Below are 18,136 nucleotides of genomic sequence, written 5' to 3' on the forward strand. Positions count from 1 at the left end.
TTCCCCTATTTGCTGGTCAAAATGATTGATGTATGTTTTAAAAATCTATACATATATGTGCAAGAAGCTCGAGAAAAATGTACCTCAATGCGCTCATATGTAACTTCTTTAAAAAATGCTGAATTCCAGTGGACTTTCTACTTATAATAACCTTACCAATGTTGTTCACCTTTCATTAATTACTCGTCTACACTCAGCGTGTCACGTGATATTGATTTTCGTAAGCGTGTTCGACGTAACTTTATTTAAACAATAAAATGCTTTCTTTGGTGATTCATTTGGGATATGAAGGTAGTGACATTGCTGAAAAAATACATAACATAAATGGCATATTTGAATTTTTCGATATATGCAGTTTAAGCGGGTGCAAAAATGCCACCTTGGCACTGGCATAATTATCCGGCACAGTGTTATTTTATTGTTTATATTAACATCTTTCTTTCAGCTAATCGATAAATTAATTAGGAAAAGTGAGTAAAATTCACTAAATTACTGTTGATGTACATGTACGTAAGTAAGTTAGCTAAAAGAAACAGCCAAATCGTTTCCTGTGAGACTTTGAGTCTGACATCGTCATGATTCTTTCGTGCAGTCCGTGATTTTTCTTAGGTTGCTATAGGTTTGGAACAATCGATAAACAGGGCGTGTCAATATCTGCCCTGTCATTTTCTTGTCAGTTTCAGCCGCTGTAGATTTCGACCAATCGATAAATGGGGCCTGTAGATTTTAGTCTGGCCGTTTCTATAGAGCTATGAATTAACTATAAGTTTCCGTAAGAAATAGAGGGGAAAATACTTGGGAGATGTAAATATAATTATACCAATAATCTTCATTAATTCAAATACATTATTTGTAAGTTGCACATGTATCATCAACGGATTCCATTTGTGATCACTAAGCAATCGCTCAATTTGTGAGGATTTTGAATCAAGTCACGTGGCATGTAAACGCGTCTTATCCGATCTGCTTTTAAGAGGGATCGACGGCCGTGTCCATTTTTAGATTATATTGATCTCCTTTAGAATAAGAGTTCTATAATTATGAAAATATAGGAAAACCCCAAATTTAAAAGTTATATAAAATGTATACATTTTCTCTTCACTAGAAAATAGTTTCTAGCTAGACAAATCATATTTTAAATTTTATAGGAACTGAAGGTTAATATGTTGACAATCCAGCCTGCTTTAAATGTGGCACGGGACACCTTCACATTCAAACAAACTACCTATCGAAAGAAACAATAAAATCTGTAATTTTTTTCTTTCCCAAATTATTACCCAACCGCGTAGCGCAATGGATTAGAGCGTTAACCACGAATCTGCAAGTCATGAGTTCCAATACCGCTGTGGCGTTTGTGGAACCGTCAGCTTCAAACAACGATGTGCGTGAATGCCATACTGTGTGATGGTTTTGTGCGATTACAAATTCTTGCCAACTCAACGAAAAATCCATACTAGTTTGCAAAACAAACTTTAAACACATTTCTGTGTTTGTTTTGTTTTTAATTTTCTGGTTTTCAAAAATAGACAGAAAACGAATCTTTAAAATTCATCTTTATCCATACTTCAAGTGCAGAAGTAATTTTTTTTTGCCATAATTATACCACGTTGTTTTAAAAAATATGAAGCAAAAGTTAAACCTTTCAGTGTCCAGCAAGGGTTACATGATATTTTTTTCTCACTCTGAATTGGAAGCATTACGAAGTTATCTGCCGTTTTATAAGATTTTAACACTGGTTTGAATAAAATTAGCAATATACCAGTATCTTATAATTATAATGATTCTTAATGTTTACAAATAACCAACTATGTAATTTCAAAATAAATCTTTAAATTCAGCGGGGCATATTGGATCAACACGTAATTGTTGATAAAAAAAATGACTTGACACTCTTACAACAAGATTTATAAATACTTTTCAATTTCACATCATTATCACAATTTTTCACCTTAGTCAAAACTAAATGTTACACAGCCAAAGCATCGAATTAAGAAAAAACAAACAAACCAACGAAAAAAAACCCACATTAATTGATAATTTCCTCATAAAAAATGAAATATACAGAGAAAGGAGTGTTTACAACTTTTTCCCTCTGAAAATGTGAAGAAATGTGTATTTGTGTCAATTATTTCGATTACCGCGACATTTTCATTATCATGACTTTCATTAAAGCAGAAACTCTCAGACTGGTATTTTTATTTTTGTTCAGTCATTTTATACCCATTTCAAAATTTTGGTTTTTTTTTTTAATCAAACATCCCCATTACAAAGAATAAAAAACCTACCAAGCCAAAAAAAACACTTGTATCTCAAGTTCAGGAGTTTGACTGTGTCTTAATTCCTGTAATAAAGGATCTTGAAACACATCCAATGTTGATGATATTACATTAAATACTTGGCAGAATGAATTGTTGTGGATACTACCGCCATTTAATGGCTACAGGACTGGCTATTCATCAATGTAGTCCCTCTTAAAGGACAGAAAATAGTCCTCAACTTGCAAGTTAAAGTTGCAATACTTGACCCATGGACCAAGCAAAAAATGTATGCTCTCTATTTATTTTTGGAGAGAATATTGGACACAGATTATTTGCTATTAAAAATAATACATGTAGTAAAAACAATGCTTCCTTGGTTGAGGTAAATAAAGAACAAAATGCTTGCTTGGTTGAGGTGGAGGGAAAATTTTACAACTGTAATATTTCTATGGCACTGTTTTCGTCACTGCGACTCCTCTTCAAACTCCTGCTTGATCTTATCCAGGAAGTCTTTGTCCGTCATGATGTCAATGCACAGCATGGCCAGTGACTTGGCCGCTCTTATTGTGTAGATCTGCGCCTCCTTTGAACCTTTACCAAAGAGAATAAAAGCAACAAAAATTACAACATAGACTAACACAAAATTACTTATTATGAAATAATCCAAATATTACACACCAACATATAAAACCTGGGCAAAATAAAACCAGTCAATGGTTACAACCTATCAATCAATCAAAACACATTACAGTTCTGAAGCAGATTTTTAACGTTAAATGATGAACCTCTAAACTACAAATGCTATGAGAAATCTACAGGTTTTTTCCATTAAGGTGGCCAAGGGACATAACTCTTATAAAGTGTGGATTGGTCTTTGCATCAAAGACAAATCAGGCCAAATACAATGTCAATAATTATGGATATTTGTTAAGGCCAAATCAACTTCAACCAAATACAACACACCAATAACTATATCTAAACCAAATACAATGCCAAAAATTACAGCCATGGCAAAATACAGCATTCTTATATTTATACCTTACAAACAATGCAACACATTAAATAATAACCTAGCTGGATCATACTTAATACAACACACCAATAATTACAACCATTACTAAATACAACACCAATAATTACAACCATTACTAAATACAACACCAATAATTACAACCATTACTAAATACAATGCACCAATGACTACAATCTGTAAACTTTTTACATCAGTAGCAACCCATGTAGGTACATGTAAAACTGTTTAAATGAACTGTAAAATTCTGTAGATTGACTAGGACTTTGCCTTTGCCTTTTGAGTAACAATCTAGAGGAGTCCCCAGTTCAAGTAAGCAAGATGCTCAATATATAACAACAGTGCCTGCCATTTTTTGTCCCTTTATTTTGTGTCCTACATCAAAAATCAATAGGGATAATCTCCTATGAAGTTCCAGAATACCTAGTATCAAGTCTATTTTAGCAAAGGTTTTCCAAAAAATAGAGCATATTCAATAATCTCCTAATTCCAGATGGTGTGACCCTTTAACATTGACCCAATGACCCAAGTTAGTGATACCTGTATATCAAATCTTACGTATGTTCAGCAAATTGAAAAGGTACCATAAAAGATATTGCTTTAACAACACTAGTGAAACAAACCAAAAGATATTCTGACCAACTGACAGGTTCAAAACGATTTGACCCTTAATTTATTCAAAGGGGTGGGGAGCATAGAAGACAGAGAAACTGAAATAAAAGTTAAGAGATACGAAAGCAGGTAAACCCAAAACAAAGTATATTCTTAACATCCCGTATTACCTGCAGCTGGTGTAAACTCTTTGGTGTGTGTGTTACAATCAGATCCGATGGCAAAGTCTGGGTGAATGCTGGGGACCTCGTACGACACGTTCCCCATATCTGTGGATCCACCCCCCAGGGCCTGGTGCGTCTCATCCGTGTCCACCTCCGTCCCCAGCTGTGTGGTGTACTCCTCGTACTTCTTGATCATCGTCTCGTTGGACAGCAGGTTCAGGAACGATGACCTCACTTTGACCTGCACCTGTAAAACATGAAAATAAATAACTGTGATTGTGCTAGCTATGCTACCATTGATTTCAGTTACAATGTTTAGCAATGTAGAGCATTTTATTCTTTATAATCCTCAATAATACACTGTGTGCAGGGATTTATCAGCCTATATTGGGAAAAGCCATTTTTGAATTCCTATTAACTATCAAATGTTTAAGGCAATTTAATAAATCATTTTAAATGGTACCAGTATTGAAATTTACATCTACATGCAAGACAAATTTAAAACATTTCATGAATAATTATCAGCTTGCAATTCCCACAAGCTAAAATAAATTCTGCCTTTTCATTAAAATCAAATACCTTCATTTAATCATAATGGTACATGTATATGCATGCGGTAAGATTGAGTTTGCCAGTAATAGTACTTGTACACAGTTGACTTTGCCATTCTAAGTAAGAAATTTACAAGCATCATCTTATATCCTGTCACTATACACGTTTCTACCTCCTTGATTTGTAAACTTTACCTGTCCATGTATATACCCCATACTTTGTTTTTTGTATACTTACTTTACCGGTCCATATATTACAAACCTCACAGTTCATTATTTGTATACTCCACCTTTCCAAATATTACATATCTCACAGTTACCAGCATATTTGTATACTTTACCTGTAAAAATATTACGTATCTCACAATTCGTTACTGCATAATTTACCTGTCCATATATTACGTACCTCACAGTTAGTGGCTAGTGCAGCCCCCTGAATACAGTTTCTGAGTTTCCTCTCTAGCTTCTTGAGGTCGCGGTTTTTGGGTGTGCGGATGTAGTACTCCAGCGAGGCCCGCCGGGGGATGATGTTAGGCCTGGCTCCTCCGTCAGTCACAATGCCTGCTCAACATAAACACAGTAAAATAATCTAATCAGGAATACTCAACATAACAAAAAAAACAGCCTCATACTGCTATCACCATCACTTGATTTTACATTTTGAGGTGAAAACATTTGAATATATGTATGCAAAACAGTTGAACAGTAAACTACTGTAGAAGCTGAAATATTCGTTGAGGATTTAATTTCGTTATTTTCGTTGGCAGTAAAAATCAACGAAATTAATTCCATGACGAAGTTTTAACCCATTGGGAAGTTTTAATGAATACAAAGAGATTACGATATGATGAAATTAAATGCCAATGAAATCTTATTTCGTTTAAAAACAGCGAAAATATGTGCTTCTACAGTAATTCAAAGCATATGTATTAGTAAGGGATGAAAAACAAAAGGCAGCACACACTGTACCATGAATCATCCAGCCCGGATCAAGCTGCTGCCTCATACAGGAGACGTTGTTGTAGCACAAGATGGCTGCATCAAGGGCATTAACTCCTTCCCAGGGAAACTCCGCCGCGTGAGCCTCTACACCTATGAAGTCAATGATGATTCTGTAAAGGGGGATAACTTTTTATAACAATGACACCATGGAATATTAAACATCTTCAACATAATAGCAGTCTTATCTATTCTTACAAAAATGACAAGCAAATATATATTTGCCGACTAGCCCAGAATGCATACGGGGGAGCCGGAAGTTTATTTCAAGCTGAACAATACAAAATTGTATCATGTACATATACTGTAATATAAAAAATCACTGCCTCACCCTTTTTTAAACAAATATTTGAACCTTTCATCGACGACGTGACCGGCCAGAAAAAACCAGAAATAAAAAACTATTAAATAGAAAAATCTCTGGAAACCTGTGTCCCAAACCATGTCAAAGTCGCAAATGCGCGCCGTCTCAAGGGTAGTGCAGGGACTTTACAACAAAAATATGAAAATTTTTAAGCTTCTAAATTATAGTATAATAAAAAATAAAAAATAACAATTTTTTATTGATGTAAATTTGATGCGTCTTTGTAAGAAGACGGGCTAGAACTGATTTCTCGTGCTATTCGAACACCAATCATACACTCGTCACCACGTGACTCGTAACTATGAATTTCATTGGATACAATTTTCTACTCGAATCAACAAGACAATTATTTTCCGCTAATCTCCGTACCGCGGAAAATATTAAGTCTTATCTATTCTTACAAAAATGACAAGCAAATATATATTTGCCGACTAGCCCAGAATGCATAGAAAAACACCAAAGTTAGGGTGAGGCGACGAAATGAATCAGGGAAAAAACAAAATATAACATACATTTGATAATAAATTCAAAACCAAAATGTGAAAAACTTTATGATAATCATAACCCCAATTTTCTGGAAACTGCCAATCGGTTTTCTAACTGATCTACAACATACATGTCCTTACTAGAATCGCACTTCCAGCGCCCGTGTCTTTTAATACACCTTTCGTTTACATTTGAACCGACTGCAGCTGTAGCTCCGCCTGATCGAAGCGAATGTAAACCTAAATTTAAACCAGAACTGACCTCTTTGAGCCTGGAAATAATGTTTTCCCTTGCAGTAGTGTAACTAATCTTTTTGTTTTTATATATCAACTTTGCAATACCATGTGATCTGAAAACTGGCTTAAATAAAAATTCTGAAGATAACAAATTAATATCTGCCAACATAACATATTTTTGCAACATTTTCACAGGACAAGCACTTGTGGAACCATTTGCGACCAACACCTCGTTTCCTTGCCGGTATTGGTCAGTTTTACTTTTATTAATGTACACACATAAATAATCATCAACAAATTTTACGTCACAACATTTTAGGCTACTTAATTCGTCATAACGCAAAAAAGCGGCAAAACTCAACAAAATCATGGCCAAGTCTCTTACGATCAGCACATCCGTAGATTCGATATATAAATTGCACAAACGAATCAATATATCAGATGAGACAGGGTCCTTTCTGGTTATTTTGGGAGTTGCGATGCGCTTGGCCGCCTCCTGTAGACACTTGACATAAGAATTGCTGGTAGGATCGGCAAATCCATGTAATTCGTGAGCCCACTTTAAAGAATAGATTGCGTGATTGACCACATGAGAAGATGAACCTTGATCCAATAATTGTGTAATATACAATGCGACGTGAACAGGTTGTGCGGGTAAACACTCAAATCCTTCTTTTTGAATGAAATTTTTCCATCTTTTAAAACTACTATGGTAAGATTTCGTTGTGTTAAAACTCTTCCCCTGAAGAATATAGTCGGACATCTTGTATGCCAAATCGTTCAAAATGTCGTTATTTCCGGCTCCGCTTCTGGCTACGTCATCAATTATTTTTTGTCGTATCCCGATGTCTGTCAAAATAAAATAATCTAATGATTAAATCTGAAAACGACCATGTCAAACTGAAGGGGATCATTACAAAATACCCCCTTTTTATATCTTCCCTTTTCTATTATATGAGTTCTTTGCAAAACTAACGAATCTGAAATACTTGAACAGTTTTGTAACAAAGGCCAAAAAGGAGCTGAAATCCACCTAGGAACAACTAGTGTCCCTACCACTTTTTCTGACAAACATTTTTTGATTGTTTTTGAAATAAACACTGGTGGAGGGACAAGCCACATATTTGATCCCGTCCATGAAAAATTAAATGCGTCAATGCCGCTAGTACCAGGACACCAAGATTTTGAGTAAAATACTGAACACTTTGTATTGTAATGCGTTGCAAACGCGTCAATGTCATGCTGACCATACTTTTCACACAAATAATTGTACACTGAAATTCTAATACCCCAATCATCTCTATCAGTCTGCCTACTGATCAAATCAGCTTCTTGATTTTCCGATCTCGGGATCCATTTTGGAATCAATGTAATTTTGTTGTAACTACATGACTGAAAAATATCAGAAGCAATTAATTGCAAATTCTCTTTCTTACTGCCAACCTCTAAAATATGAGACACATTTTTGTTGTCACTGTAAACAACCAGAGACAAACCTTTTAAGTCATCTGAATGCGTGTTTATTATTCTATGAACTGATTCTAATTCTCGCCAAGTAGAACTCTTATTGCATTCCTTCTGGCTCCAAGAACCAGACACAGTAACTCTGTCCTTCTGTAGGACTATATCCCCACCCTGCTGTGAGGAGCTCTTGTCTGAACGCTGAACTGTTGGGTTAATATAACCCCCATAACCTACATCTGATGCGTCACTGAATAATTCAAAATCTCTCGTTTCTGATAAATCAATGTTTCTAAACAATGCACCGCTACAGTTCAATGACTTTATGCTTTCTGACCAAAACAAAACTTCCTGAATTGCATTTTCTGACAACAATACTTTGCTATTCCAACTAGCCCTCGTCTCTACACAAAAATATAAAAATCTAGTCATAATCCGGACTACATTTCCAAAAACAGCTTTCATACTTATGATCTGACCCGTCAGACATGCAATAAGTCTAACACAAAACATATTTGAACGCTTTGATTTGATCAAAATATCATTTACTAAAGACATTGTCCTACTTATCCTCTCCCGAGACACCCTGACAAAACCATTCTGAAAATCCCATTCTAAACCTAACCAATTCACGTTTTGAGACGGAAACCACTGACATTTTTCATGAGCTAACAAAAATCCAAACTTTTGTAACTCATCCCTGACAAAACAACTGACTCTAAAAGCGTCCGACTGTGAAGAACTGCCTCCCAAACCGTCATCCAAATACATGACAATTTTGACATTATTGGACCTCATGTACTTAACAAAATGCCTAGTAACTTTTGAAAAAATGTAACCAGCTGTAGATAAACCAAAAGGCAGAACATTGAATACATAGTACTTTTGCCGACCATTGATATTCCAGCTAAAGCCTAGATACTGCCTGTGTTCTGCAAATATAGAAATATGATGGTATGCTGACTTAAGATCAAATGTGAAAACAAAATCACCGATATCAAACACGTCTCTCGCTACTTCAGCGTCCTCATATCTATACCTATATTTATGCAAATGAAAATTCACATGTCTACAGTCTAGGACTAACCTAGGCTTACCTGATCTGTTATATGCAACAGTAAGCGGATTGACCACACTTGGCTTAGTACTCACCTCTGAAATGCAATTTTTTGCCAACAAAGACTCGATTTCTGACGAAACAAATTCTACATTTTCTAATGAGGATCTATTGTTTTTTAATTCGACACTTTCTGGAATTGTTTTAAAAGGAATTTTATATCCATGAGAAATTATATCTCTAATGTAATTGTCCACACCTGTTTCAACCCACCTTGATAAACGGCTATTTAAATGCCCGACAGGGCTTACCTTGTTAGTAGTGCACTCGTCCGTGACCGACGTCGACAGGCGTGAATTCGAATAGTTTTGTTCTGAAACTGAATTGTTATCTGAATTTCTGAATGTATTACATGTAACAATACTTATCTCTGCCGAATCGTTGAGCTTCCTTCTACAGTCTCTCGCCCAGTGACCTTTAAACCCGCATCGATAGCACGTCCCTGGCTTGACCGTAGGTGACCTAGAGTTGTCTTTCTTGTATGGGTGTGGCCTTGAATAGTCGTTTGTTGGTTTCCGCTGTGCCTTTTGTTGTTTGTCCTTTTTTTTCTGCTTTATTTTGCGCCTTGTTTATTCTTTTTTCATCGTCAGAATCGTCAGCGATGGGATTAGCTTGGTATTCAGCTACTACCTTCCACCCTAAAGGACTAGAATCAGCTATTTTTATCAATTTCTGTCTCTCATTCAAAAGTTCAATACCTTCACCAATCTTTGTCCGGGCGGTGTTTATGTTTTCAACGCCAAGGTTGGCGCTGTCCAAACTGGCGTCTGCTTCCCTCAGCTTAGTGATGACCTGTGCGTTTCCCCGGTACTGCGCTTCGTTTCCATGACGTTTAAACTTATAACTGCCAAAAATGTTCTCCTCTATTTTCGCTAACTGCGATGACGAGAGTTCCTTCTGTGTTGTTTCCATAGACGATTGAAAATTCTTGAAATTGCTGTCTATCAGAGTCTTCATGCTGCTTAAAATTTGATTTTGGGACGATTCCACTGCTTTTTTAACTTCGGAGCTAATTATTTGCTGAACCTCGGAACTTATACCGGCATCCCCGTATTCGTCCATGATTGATGCGTCTTTGTAAGAAGACGGGCTAGAACTGATTTCTCGTGCTATTCGAACACCAATCATACACTCGTCACCACGTGACTCGTAACTATGAATTTCATTGGATACAATTTTCTACTCGAATCAACAAGACAATTATTTTCCGCTAATCTCCGTACCGCGGAAAATATTAATTATTAACAATCATTATTATAATACCATTTTTTCCTGCACTCCTGCAGTATTAATCAACATGTTAAGATATTCTGACTTGAATCTTTTCATACTAGGTTTAAACGACAGGGGGCTTGTTTCTGTTTTAAAATTATTGATGCAGTATAATATGATACAGGATGCATGTATCTAACTCCAAATTCTGTGGAGTACCCGCTCTTTGAATCAATTGCAATCCTTTTTGCTTTTGAATGAAATGCAATGGGAGAGTGCTTACTACATTCCTTCTACAATAACTTACCTACTGGTACATGTATATATATAAAGAACATGCTTGCATATGCATTTGTTTACTTTTATCTGCAAAAAAACAAGTATTTTTTCTATAAAAAAAAACCTGATTTTAATTTCTGCATTATGCCCAAGACCAGTATATAGAGGTTCCTGGTGTGTAACATTTTTCAGAGTCAGCGAAAAACATTTCAATGCTGATTATGCTGACAGATGGAAATATAGGCAAACAAGTTACTTTGTTATTGTAGCTAAATTATCACAGAAGAGAATAACACTTGTATGCCGTTTTTCACTGAGAGAAGTGGTTGGAATTTACAGAAGAGGGGTACTGCACTTAATTTTGAGTTACACATACCTTATGTTATTATACATGTACTATGGGGTAAACTTTATTGCAGAAACAAATATAATGACAATTGCCTGTCAGTGTGGTTTAAACCTAATAACTACAAGATTCATAATTCAATAGGATGTCAAAGTAAGTTAAAACTGTAACAGCTAGTATTCTACATCATAAATACATGAAGTGCCGACAGAAAACATACTCGTATTATGCATTTTTAACTTACATGTGATTAAGTTCATACGGTACATCCATACATGTTCTACCAATAAAACCTAATACATATAAATAGGAGTATGATTCTTGTACATGTATTTTTACATATATAATTAGTTTGTCTGCACAACAGATGATGGCAGAAATTATGACTTCAACAAATTATTTTACAGAAACAAGAGGCCTGTGGGCCTTATCTGTCACCTGAGTAACTGCAATGTGGCCTTTGTAATGCATATCCATGGCCATTATAATTACAGGGTTAATGAAATTCTTTTAGCCTTATAGTGCAGTGGATAATAATAAGAAATAAAAATCTTGTCTTGAAAAATTGTGCAAACACCAAAATCCCTGATCCAGAGGCCATTAAAATCATAACTTCGGAAAAGGCCTCATCCGAAGTTTTGATTTTAATGGCCTCTGGATCAGGGATTTTGGTGTTTGCACAATTTTTCAAGACAAGATTTCTATTTTTTAATTACATGCATTTACAAAAACAATAACACTAGAACCCTTGACCAAGGGGCCATGAAATTCACAATTTTGGAAGAGGCACTCTTCATCATAACTATGCATGTACTTATAGTTCATTTGCTTAATATTCAGGAGCAAAGGAGATTATTTTCAAAGATTTAAAGGGGAAGGAAAGTCAAAAACATAATTTATTTATTTTAATAAAGTGGTGTAAATTATCACATGTGGTCATGCTGTTTTGAAAATAAAATAGGTAATTAAGCTTTAATGAACGTTTGAAGTTGGAAAAATCGTATTTACTGGAGGCTGACATGATGTAGAACTCTGCCTCTTTTGTATTAAAAACCAAACAAATTAATTATTTTGACGTCACACCATCTATTCCGGTTTGGTTTACATATACAAATGAATGTACACAGTGCTCTGAATATAATTAACGCTGGTTTATGCCTTTCTGTTACTCAAATAATCGACTTAACAAAATTGATAATGTTTGAGTTTACACGTCAATCTAAAGAATAAATACATGTATCATTGTATGCAGAAATATATGCATTTTCATAAGTAAATGACAGCTGTTAATCTGCTATCATTCAAAGTTGAAAACGACCTCGATTAAATTTTTTATTCGTAGTCAAGTTCTTCGCTAACTAAATAAATGTTAAAATTGTAATCGGGATGTTTAAAATTCATTCTTTAAAGTCGGAATTACCATGTCGAACTAACGACGGCAGACATTTTCTATGATACTTGGCATCTGTTGACAATTTCCACATTTACGCGGAGATTTCTCCGACACTAACCTCCGCTTTTAGATTTCAACAAACATGCTCCATTTGATGTTAGTTTGTAGTTTGCAAAGGTAAAAGAACAGTCTCAAATCAATATTGTTTCAAATTTTCCAGAACTTGTCATTTAGAGCGAATATCATGATGTTATGTTGATAAGACGAACCGGAATAGATGGTGTGACGTCATAGATTAAAGTTCAATGGAAGCCCCCATGGCGGCGGGAAATTTAAATTAAGCGATCGATTTTCTTGATTTATTCATTGTTCTGGGGTTTTTAATGAAAATAAATCAATTAACAATTATAGTGGATGATAATTAATTGATTTATTGTACAACATAATTTTAGTTTCCTTCCCCTTTAATGCATTTTTACAACATAATCATCAGAGCCCCACCCTAGCTAGCACAAGAACCCCTGACCCTGGGGCAATTAGAGCTCAATGCTTAAAAGAATCATGCCAGCAGTTTGACTGCTTGATGTCCAGGAGTAAAGAGAAGAACTTTTAAAGATCACATTAATTTTGATGGTTTTAACCCATCCCAGGGGGGCAGGGGCCATAAATTTCCAAATTTTTGCTTCCCTTCACCCACAGATGATATATATATGCCAAAAGAAAAGATGAAGCTAAAAATGTTTGAAAATTTAAAACTGATGAATGACATATAACGCTGGCAAAAATGGAAGGCAATAAGTGACTCAGGTGACCTAAAAACAAATTAATTTGACCAAAGCTAAAAGTTGAGAGATGTCTTACTCGGAGATGGCCACATAGTTTGGTCGGAGCACCTCATACTGGGCAGGGTGGGCCATCATGGCAGCATCCACATCCTTGAACACGCCCGCTTTGATGAAGTCAATCTTTCCCCCATGCTCCTCCTCTGCAGGGGTCCCCAGTAAACTCACCTACACAAACAAAAAAATTTCTATCACCAAAATGGAGACAAAAAAGAAAGAGAGAGAGAGATAGGAAAGGAGAGAGGAAGACTGATCAGTGATCACAACAATTAAGCTGTTTGTTAAAAACAACGTCACGTTATATACATACCCTGTATACTATAGTATAAGAGGTTGTTCGATATATAATGGGTATTCCATGATATTTCAATTCCAGCATTTGACTCAAATAGTGGAATGAATTTACATTACATCCACTCAAAGAATTCTCTGCGGCTTATTAATAAACATAATTTTAATCTCTGAATCCATTTCTGAAATTTGTCACAGAACACTGATTAGGTAAACCTCTGAGACACTAACTAACAAAGACCTTCTGAAATAGGAATTTTTTGAGTTTTGGAAAAAGTAAAACATTGCATGGGGCTAGATCTGAATTCTCAGTATGGTGTGACAGTGCATTGCAAGACGGTAAGCATGGTAACATTCTCCAACCTAAAAAAAATTTTCACATTGACAAGCTCAGACACATATAAGGGAGCAATGAAGTACTAATTAAGACAGACATGCCTAAATCCTAACACAAGGCGTTATGACGATATTTCTTGAAAATTTTCAGTGTAACATCTTAGTAGATGTAATACCAACCTTTAACATCGAAAAACTTGTACAGCTATTTAATTACATGAGAATATTTAAGAAATAATCAATGTTATTTAGTGAACATGGCGATATGAATAGCAATTGCTCTGTTGGCATATTCCATGATGCGCACTAGCGCATCATGGAAAATATGCCAGCAGAGCAGTTGCTATTCATAACGCCATGTTCACTAAATAATCGTTGTTTATTACTTATATTTGCATTTTATCACTCGCATATAACCTGTATTAGCCTAGACCTTGACATTTAGCTTTTGCATCAAAAATAAACATTCAGACTGTAATGTGTCTTTTTAATTCACATAGATTTGTTAACAGAATCAATGATATGTTATAACAGTAATTCCTTTAAAATGTTAATATAAGACATATTTTAATCAAATACATCAATTTGATGGAGTTGGAGAAAAACACATGATGTACATGTATCATATAGTGGTTTAAATCTATAACATCATGGAAAAAGTATATGACGTCACACCTATATGACGTCTTAGTATACAGACAGAGCAATTGCGATTATAGAAAAATAATTGCAGTTCCTCCGTATGGACTTACAGTGGGAAAGAACAATGGATATGCAAATATTATGCAATAAGGAACGTTTTGGATACTTACCATGGTTCTTTTGGGAAGTAAAAGCATTACGTTTGTTTAAAGTTTTAGTAAATATATGTAACAAAAGACCTGGTTTTAAATCAGTTCAAATCAAAGGTAATCAAACTGAAGAATTACCATAACTTGAATTAAAACCAACTTTTATTTGTGATGATATTATTTAGCACTTAAGTGGTGATAAATTGGTTCGCGATGACTAATTCTCACAATTAAAATCATTAATAAAATCTTACAAAAGAAGAACTTGGCTCTTGCAAACCTCGCAAAAATTTCTGGCTCACAAATAAAAGTTGGTTTACTGGCAATGCTTTTCCAAGTCCTACCTGTCCAAATGGCACATCCACAGATTTGAGTGCAGCCTTGACCCCGAGAGCGGCTGCCACGCCCACCTCAGCAATGAGATTATGTCCACAAGCATGCCCTATGTCAGGTAGGGCATCAAATTCACTCATAATAGCCACATGGGGGCCCTTACTTTTGTCCCCAAATACAGCGCGGAATCCTGTTGGCAACACAAAGTTTTTCTCTACTTTATCAAAGTCTTGCTTGTCTAAGAATGTTGTTAGTGCATCGTGTGCTATAAATTCCTCTAGGGCTAGCTCTGGGTTGGTCCAGAGTACATTGCTGAGTGCCGCCAAATCTTCTGCGTTTTTGTCAATTTCTGCACATGCTACATCACGTAACTTCTGTGCATCCATTTTTGGAAATTGATCCCTTCACTGAAAACAAAACATAAAAAATATGATCGGTGATGATAAGGAAAACTTTTTTTTTCGGGGGGGGGGGGGGGGGGGGAGGGGTTGAGGGCAGTTTTTTGTTGATTGTTAAATTTTTAAAGGTTCTTAAAAGACTTTGGGAGGTAAATTTGTGCGTAGCTAGCTGCAATAATGTAGCCCTCTCCGATTTTTATATCTGATGTTTACTGGAGAAAAAAAAATCGGGAGAGGGCTACATTATTGCAGCTAGGTAGCTATTTGTGTAGTAAATGAAGATTGATTTATAATTCGTTGCGGATGTCCAAATATTCATGGATAAGGAGTACCCAAATAAAGCGCCAACAAATATCAATGATTCCATTTTGTATAAGAATAACAAAATATAAAAGTTTGACTAGGACCTCTGTTAAGCATTCATGTTGTCATCTCAGTTAATGTTCTTTGCATTTCAAATTTAGTCTATTGTTTTATGCTACTGGGGTGCAGTCAGTTCTCGCCAAGTACCATTTTTTGCCAGTGCATTGTTATGTCATTTTATCAAGTTGAACACATAAAATTAAACTGGCGTGCAACCAGTTCTCGCCGAGTACTGTACCATTTCATGCCAGTGCATTGTTACATTATTTTATCAACACATAAAATTATATACCAACAAGTGAAAAGCTGTCAATGTGACAGCAAACCGGGTTTTCTTTAATGTGAACTGTATCCATAATCCATGTCAACCCGTATCCAGTGAAATGGAGTACCCTGTATGCAACATTTTGCCAAAAAATGACTAAGTTCAAAAGCTGGTATTTTTTTCATAAATTATCAGAAATCAAAATCCTAGCAATATGCACACCTCTAATATATGTACAATTGATCTGCAAAAGAACAACTTCCTATCTTGGAAACTGTAGGAGGAGTTATCCGTACAATAAGGGTACCCTATATGCAATATTTTGCCAAAAAATGACTAAGTTCAAAAGCTGGTATTTTTTCAATAAATTATCAGAAATCAAAATCCTAGCAATATGCACACCTCTGATATATGTACAATTGATCTGCAAAAGAACAACTTCCTATCTTGAAAACTGTAGGAGGAGTTATCCCTACACTGAGGGTACTCTATATGCAATATTTTGCCAAAAAATGACTAAGTTCAAAAGCTGGTATTTTTTCGATAAATTATCAGAAATCAAAATCCTAGCAATATGCACACCTCTGATATATGTACAATTGATATGCAAAAGAACAACTTCCTATCTTGAAAACTGTAGGAGGAGTTATCCGTACAATGAAGGTACCCTTTTGGCAGCCGCCCGCCCGCCCGCCCGCCCGCCATTTTCACCATTAACTGGATTTTTCAGTTGGAAAACCCGGTTAAAAATGACATAACGATGCACAGGCGAGAAATGGTCCTTGACAAGAACTGGTCGCACACCAGTAGCTAGCAAAGCCAGCCCTAAGAACCAGTGCACTGGAAAAAAAACGAGCTAAACCTACAGATTTATCAAGAGTTCTTTTTGGGCAGCATCCCATAATGCTCTCTAAAAGAGTATAGCTCCAGTAGTACTATGCCAAAAGTGGTTGACATTTCACTTGTAATTCACAGTTCCTAGAGGTTTAAAGACACGTTTTGAGTATTGCACAAGCTTTGGTGTGACTCAAGTGACTTTTTACATGCTTCCATTCCTTCGTATCGAGTCGAAATACATAAACAAATGATTTCCATATATATTTTAACATAGAACCATTTTAACAAGACCTTGGACTTTCAATAGGGCATAGCTATCTATTTTTGGGGTCAAAACAAGTTAAAAATGACGCGATTTCAAGCAAAATTATATATGCACCGACTGCGTAGTCTTAGCTCAAAAGCCAGACAAATCTTGTAGATTTCAAAGAGACAGGGCTGAGTAACCAGTGGTAAAATAGACAGGTCTACGTCACATTGATGTTCGACACAACTACCCATAGTGCAAGCTCTTGTTAAAATGGTTCTATAATGTCACTGTGATCTTGCGCTATTGGCGTGCGCCCAGTTCTCGCCAAGTACCATTTCTCTCCAGTGCATTGTTACGTCATTTTTCGTATATGATTTAATGTGTTGATCAAATGACGTAACAATGCACTGGCGAGAAATGGTACTTTGCGAAAACTGGTTGCACGAAACACGCCAGTATAATTCCCACAATAAATTTTGAGGTTGATCAAATACATGTACATCTGTACTGTGTGTACTATACTCTGTCCTAAGATATCCTCAATTTACTCAATTCACATTTTGCTTCATATCTCGATATTCATTATACTATAATACATCAGCATGTTCAGGATTCAAACGATGTTTATTCAAAAGTATGAAAAATTTCCCACATTTTTCCTCTGAAACGCTGAAAAATGACAATGTGTCAAAAGGGATATCTTGGAAATTTTCCCATTCAACAATTTAGGCCTATGATAATAATTAATGATGAAAAAACTTTGAAGAAATTAATTGTAAACACAACCTACATTTTTACCCGAAAAGCCCTGCCGAAAATCCTTTCTTTCAAGAGTTGGAACAGCAAGCAGACGATAACATAATATTATAATAAACGACGGGTTCACGCCGGGCTATGGCGCTTTGACGAATCAGCTTGGTTG

The 18,136-nt window shown here is 35.6% G+C and overlaps 1 protein-coding gene and 1 pseudogene across 1 annotated transcript; both read right to left on the reverse strand.

Annotated features, from left to right (window-relative positions):
• Nucleotides 1-1,887: 1,887 nt before the first annotated feature.
• Nucleotides 1,888-18,124, reverse strand: LOC128183548 (xaa-Arg dipeptidase-like). Its single transcript, XM_052852602.1, has 7 exons — nt 18,005-18,124; nt 15,113-15,508; nt 13,370-13,518; nt 5,585-5,727; nt 5,022-5,176; nt 4,071-4,311; nt 1,888-2,849 (listed from the first exon to the last, which is right to left on the reverse strand). The coding sequence occupies exons 2-7, from the start codon at nt 15,485-15,487 to the stop codon at nt 2,722-2,724; spliced, it is 1,191 nt and encodes a 396-aa protein (XP_052708562.1). The 5' UTR covers nt 15,488-15,508; nt 18,005-18,124; the 3' UTR covers nt 1,888-2,721.
• LOC128183546 (uncharacterized) lies at nt 5,831-10,513 on the reverse strand (annotated as a pseudogene).
• Nucleotides 18,125-18,136: the final 12 nt, after the last annotated feature.

The sequence above is a fragment of the Crassostrea angulata genome, chromosome 5 (genome assembly GCF_025612915.1).
Source record: "Crassostrea angulata isolate pt1a10 chromosome 5, ASM2561291v2, whole genome shotgun sequence".
NCBI lineage: Eukaryota > Metazoa > Mollusca > Bivalvia > Ostreida > Ostreidae > Magallana > Magallana angulata.

Bases quoted from the DNA above. Each gene is read 5' to 3' on its own strand.
- LOC128183548 (XM_052852602.1), bottom strand. From the start codon at position 15,487: ATGGATGCACAGAAGTTACGTGATGTAGCATGTGCAGAAATTGACAAA. The intron at 13,519-15,112 runs GTAGGACTTGGA...TTGTTTGTGTAG, and splicing joins TGGATGTGCCATTTGGACAG to GTGAGTTTACTGGGGACCCC. The intron at 5,177-5,584 runs GTACAGTGTGTG...TATGTTGAGCAG, and splicing joins TCCGGGCTGGATGATTCATG to GCATTGTGACTGACGGAGGA.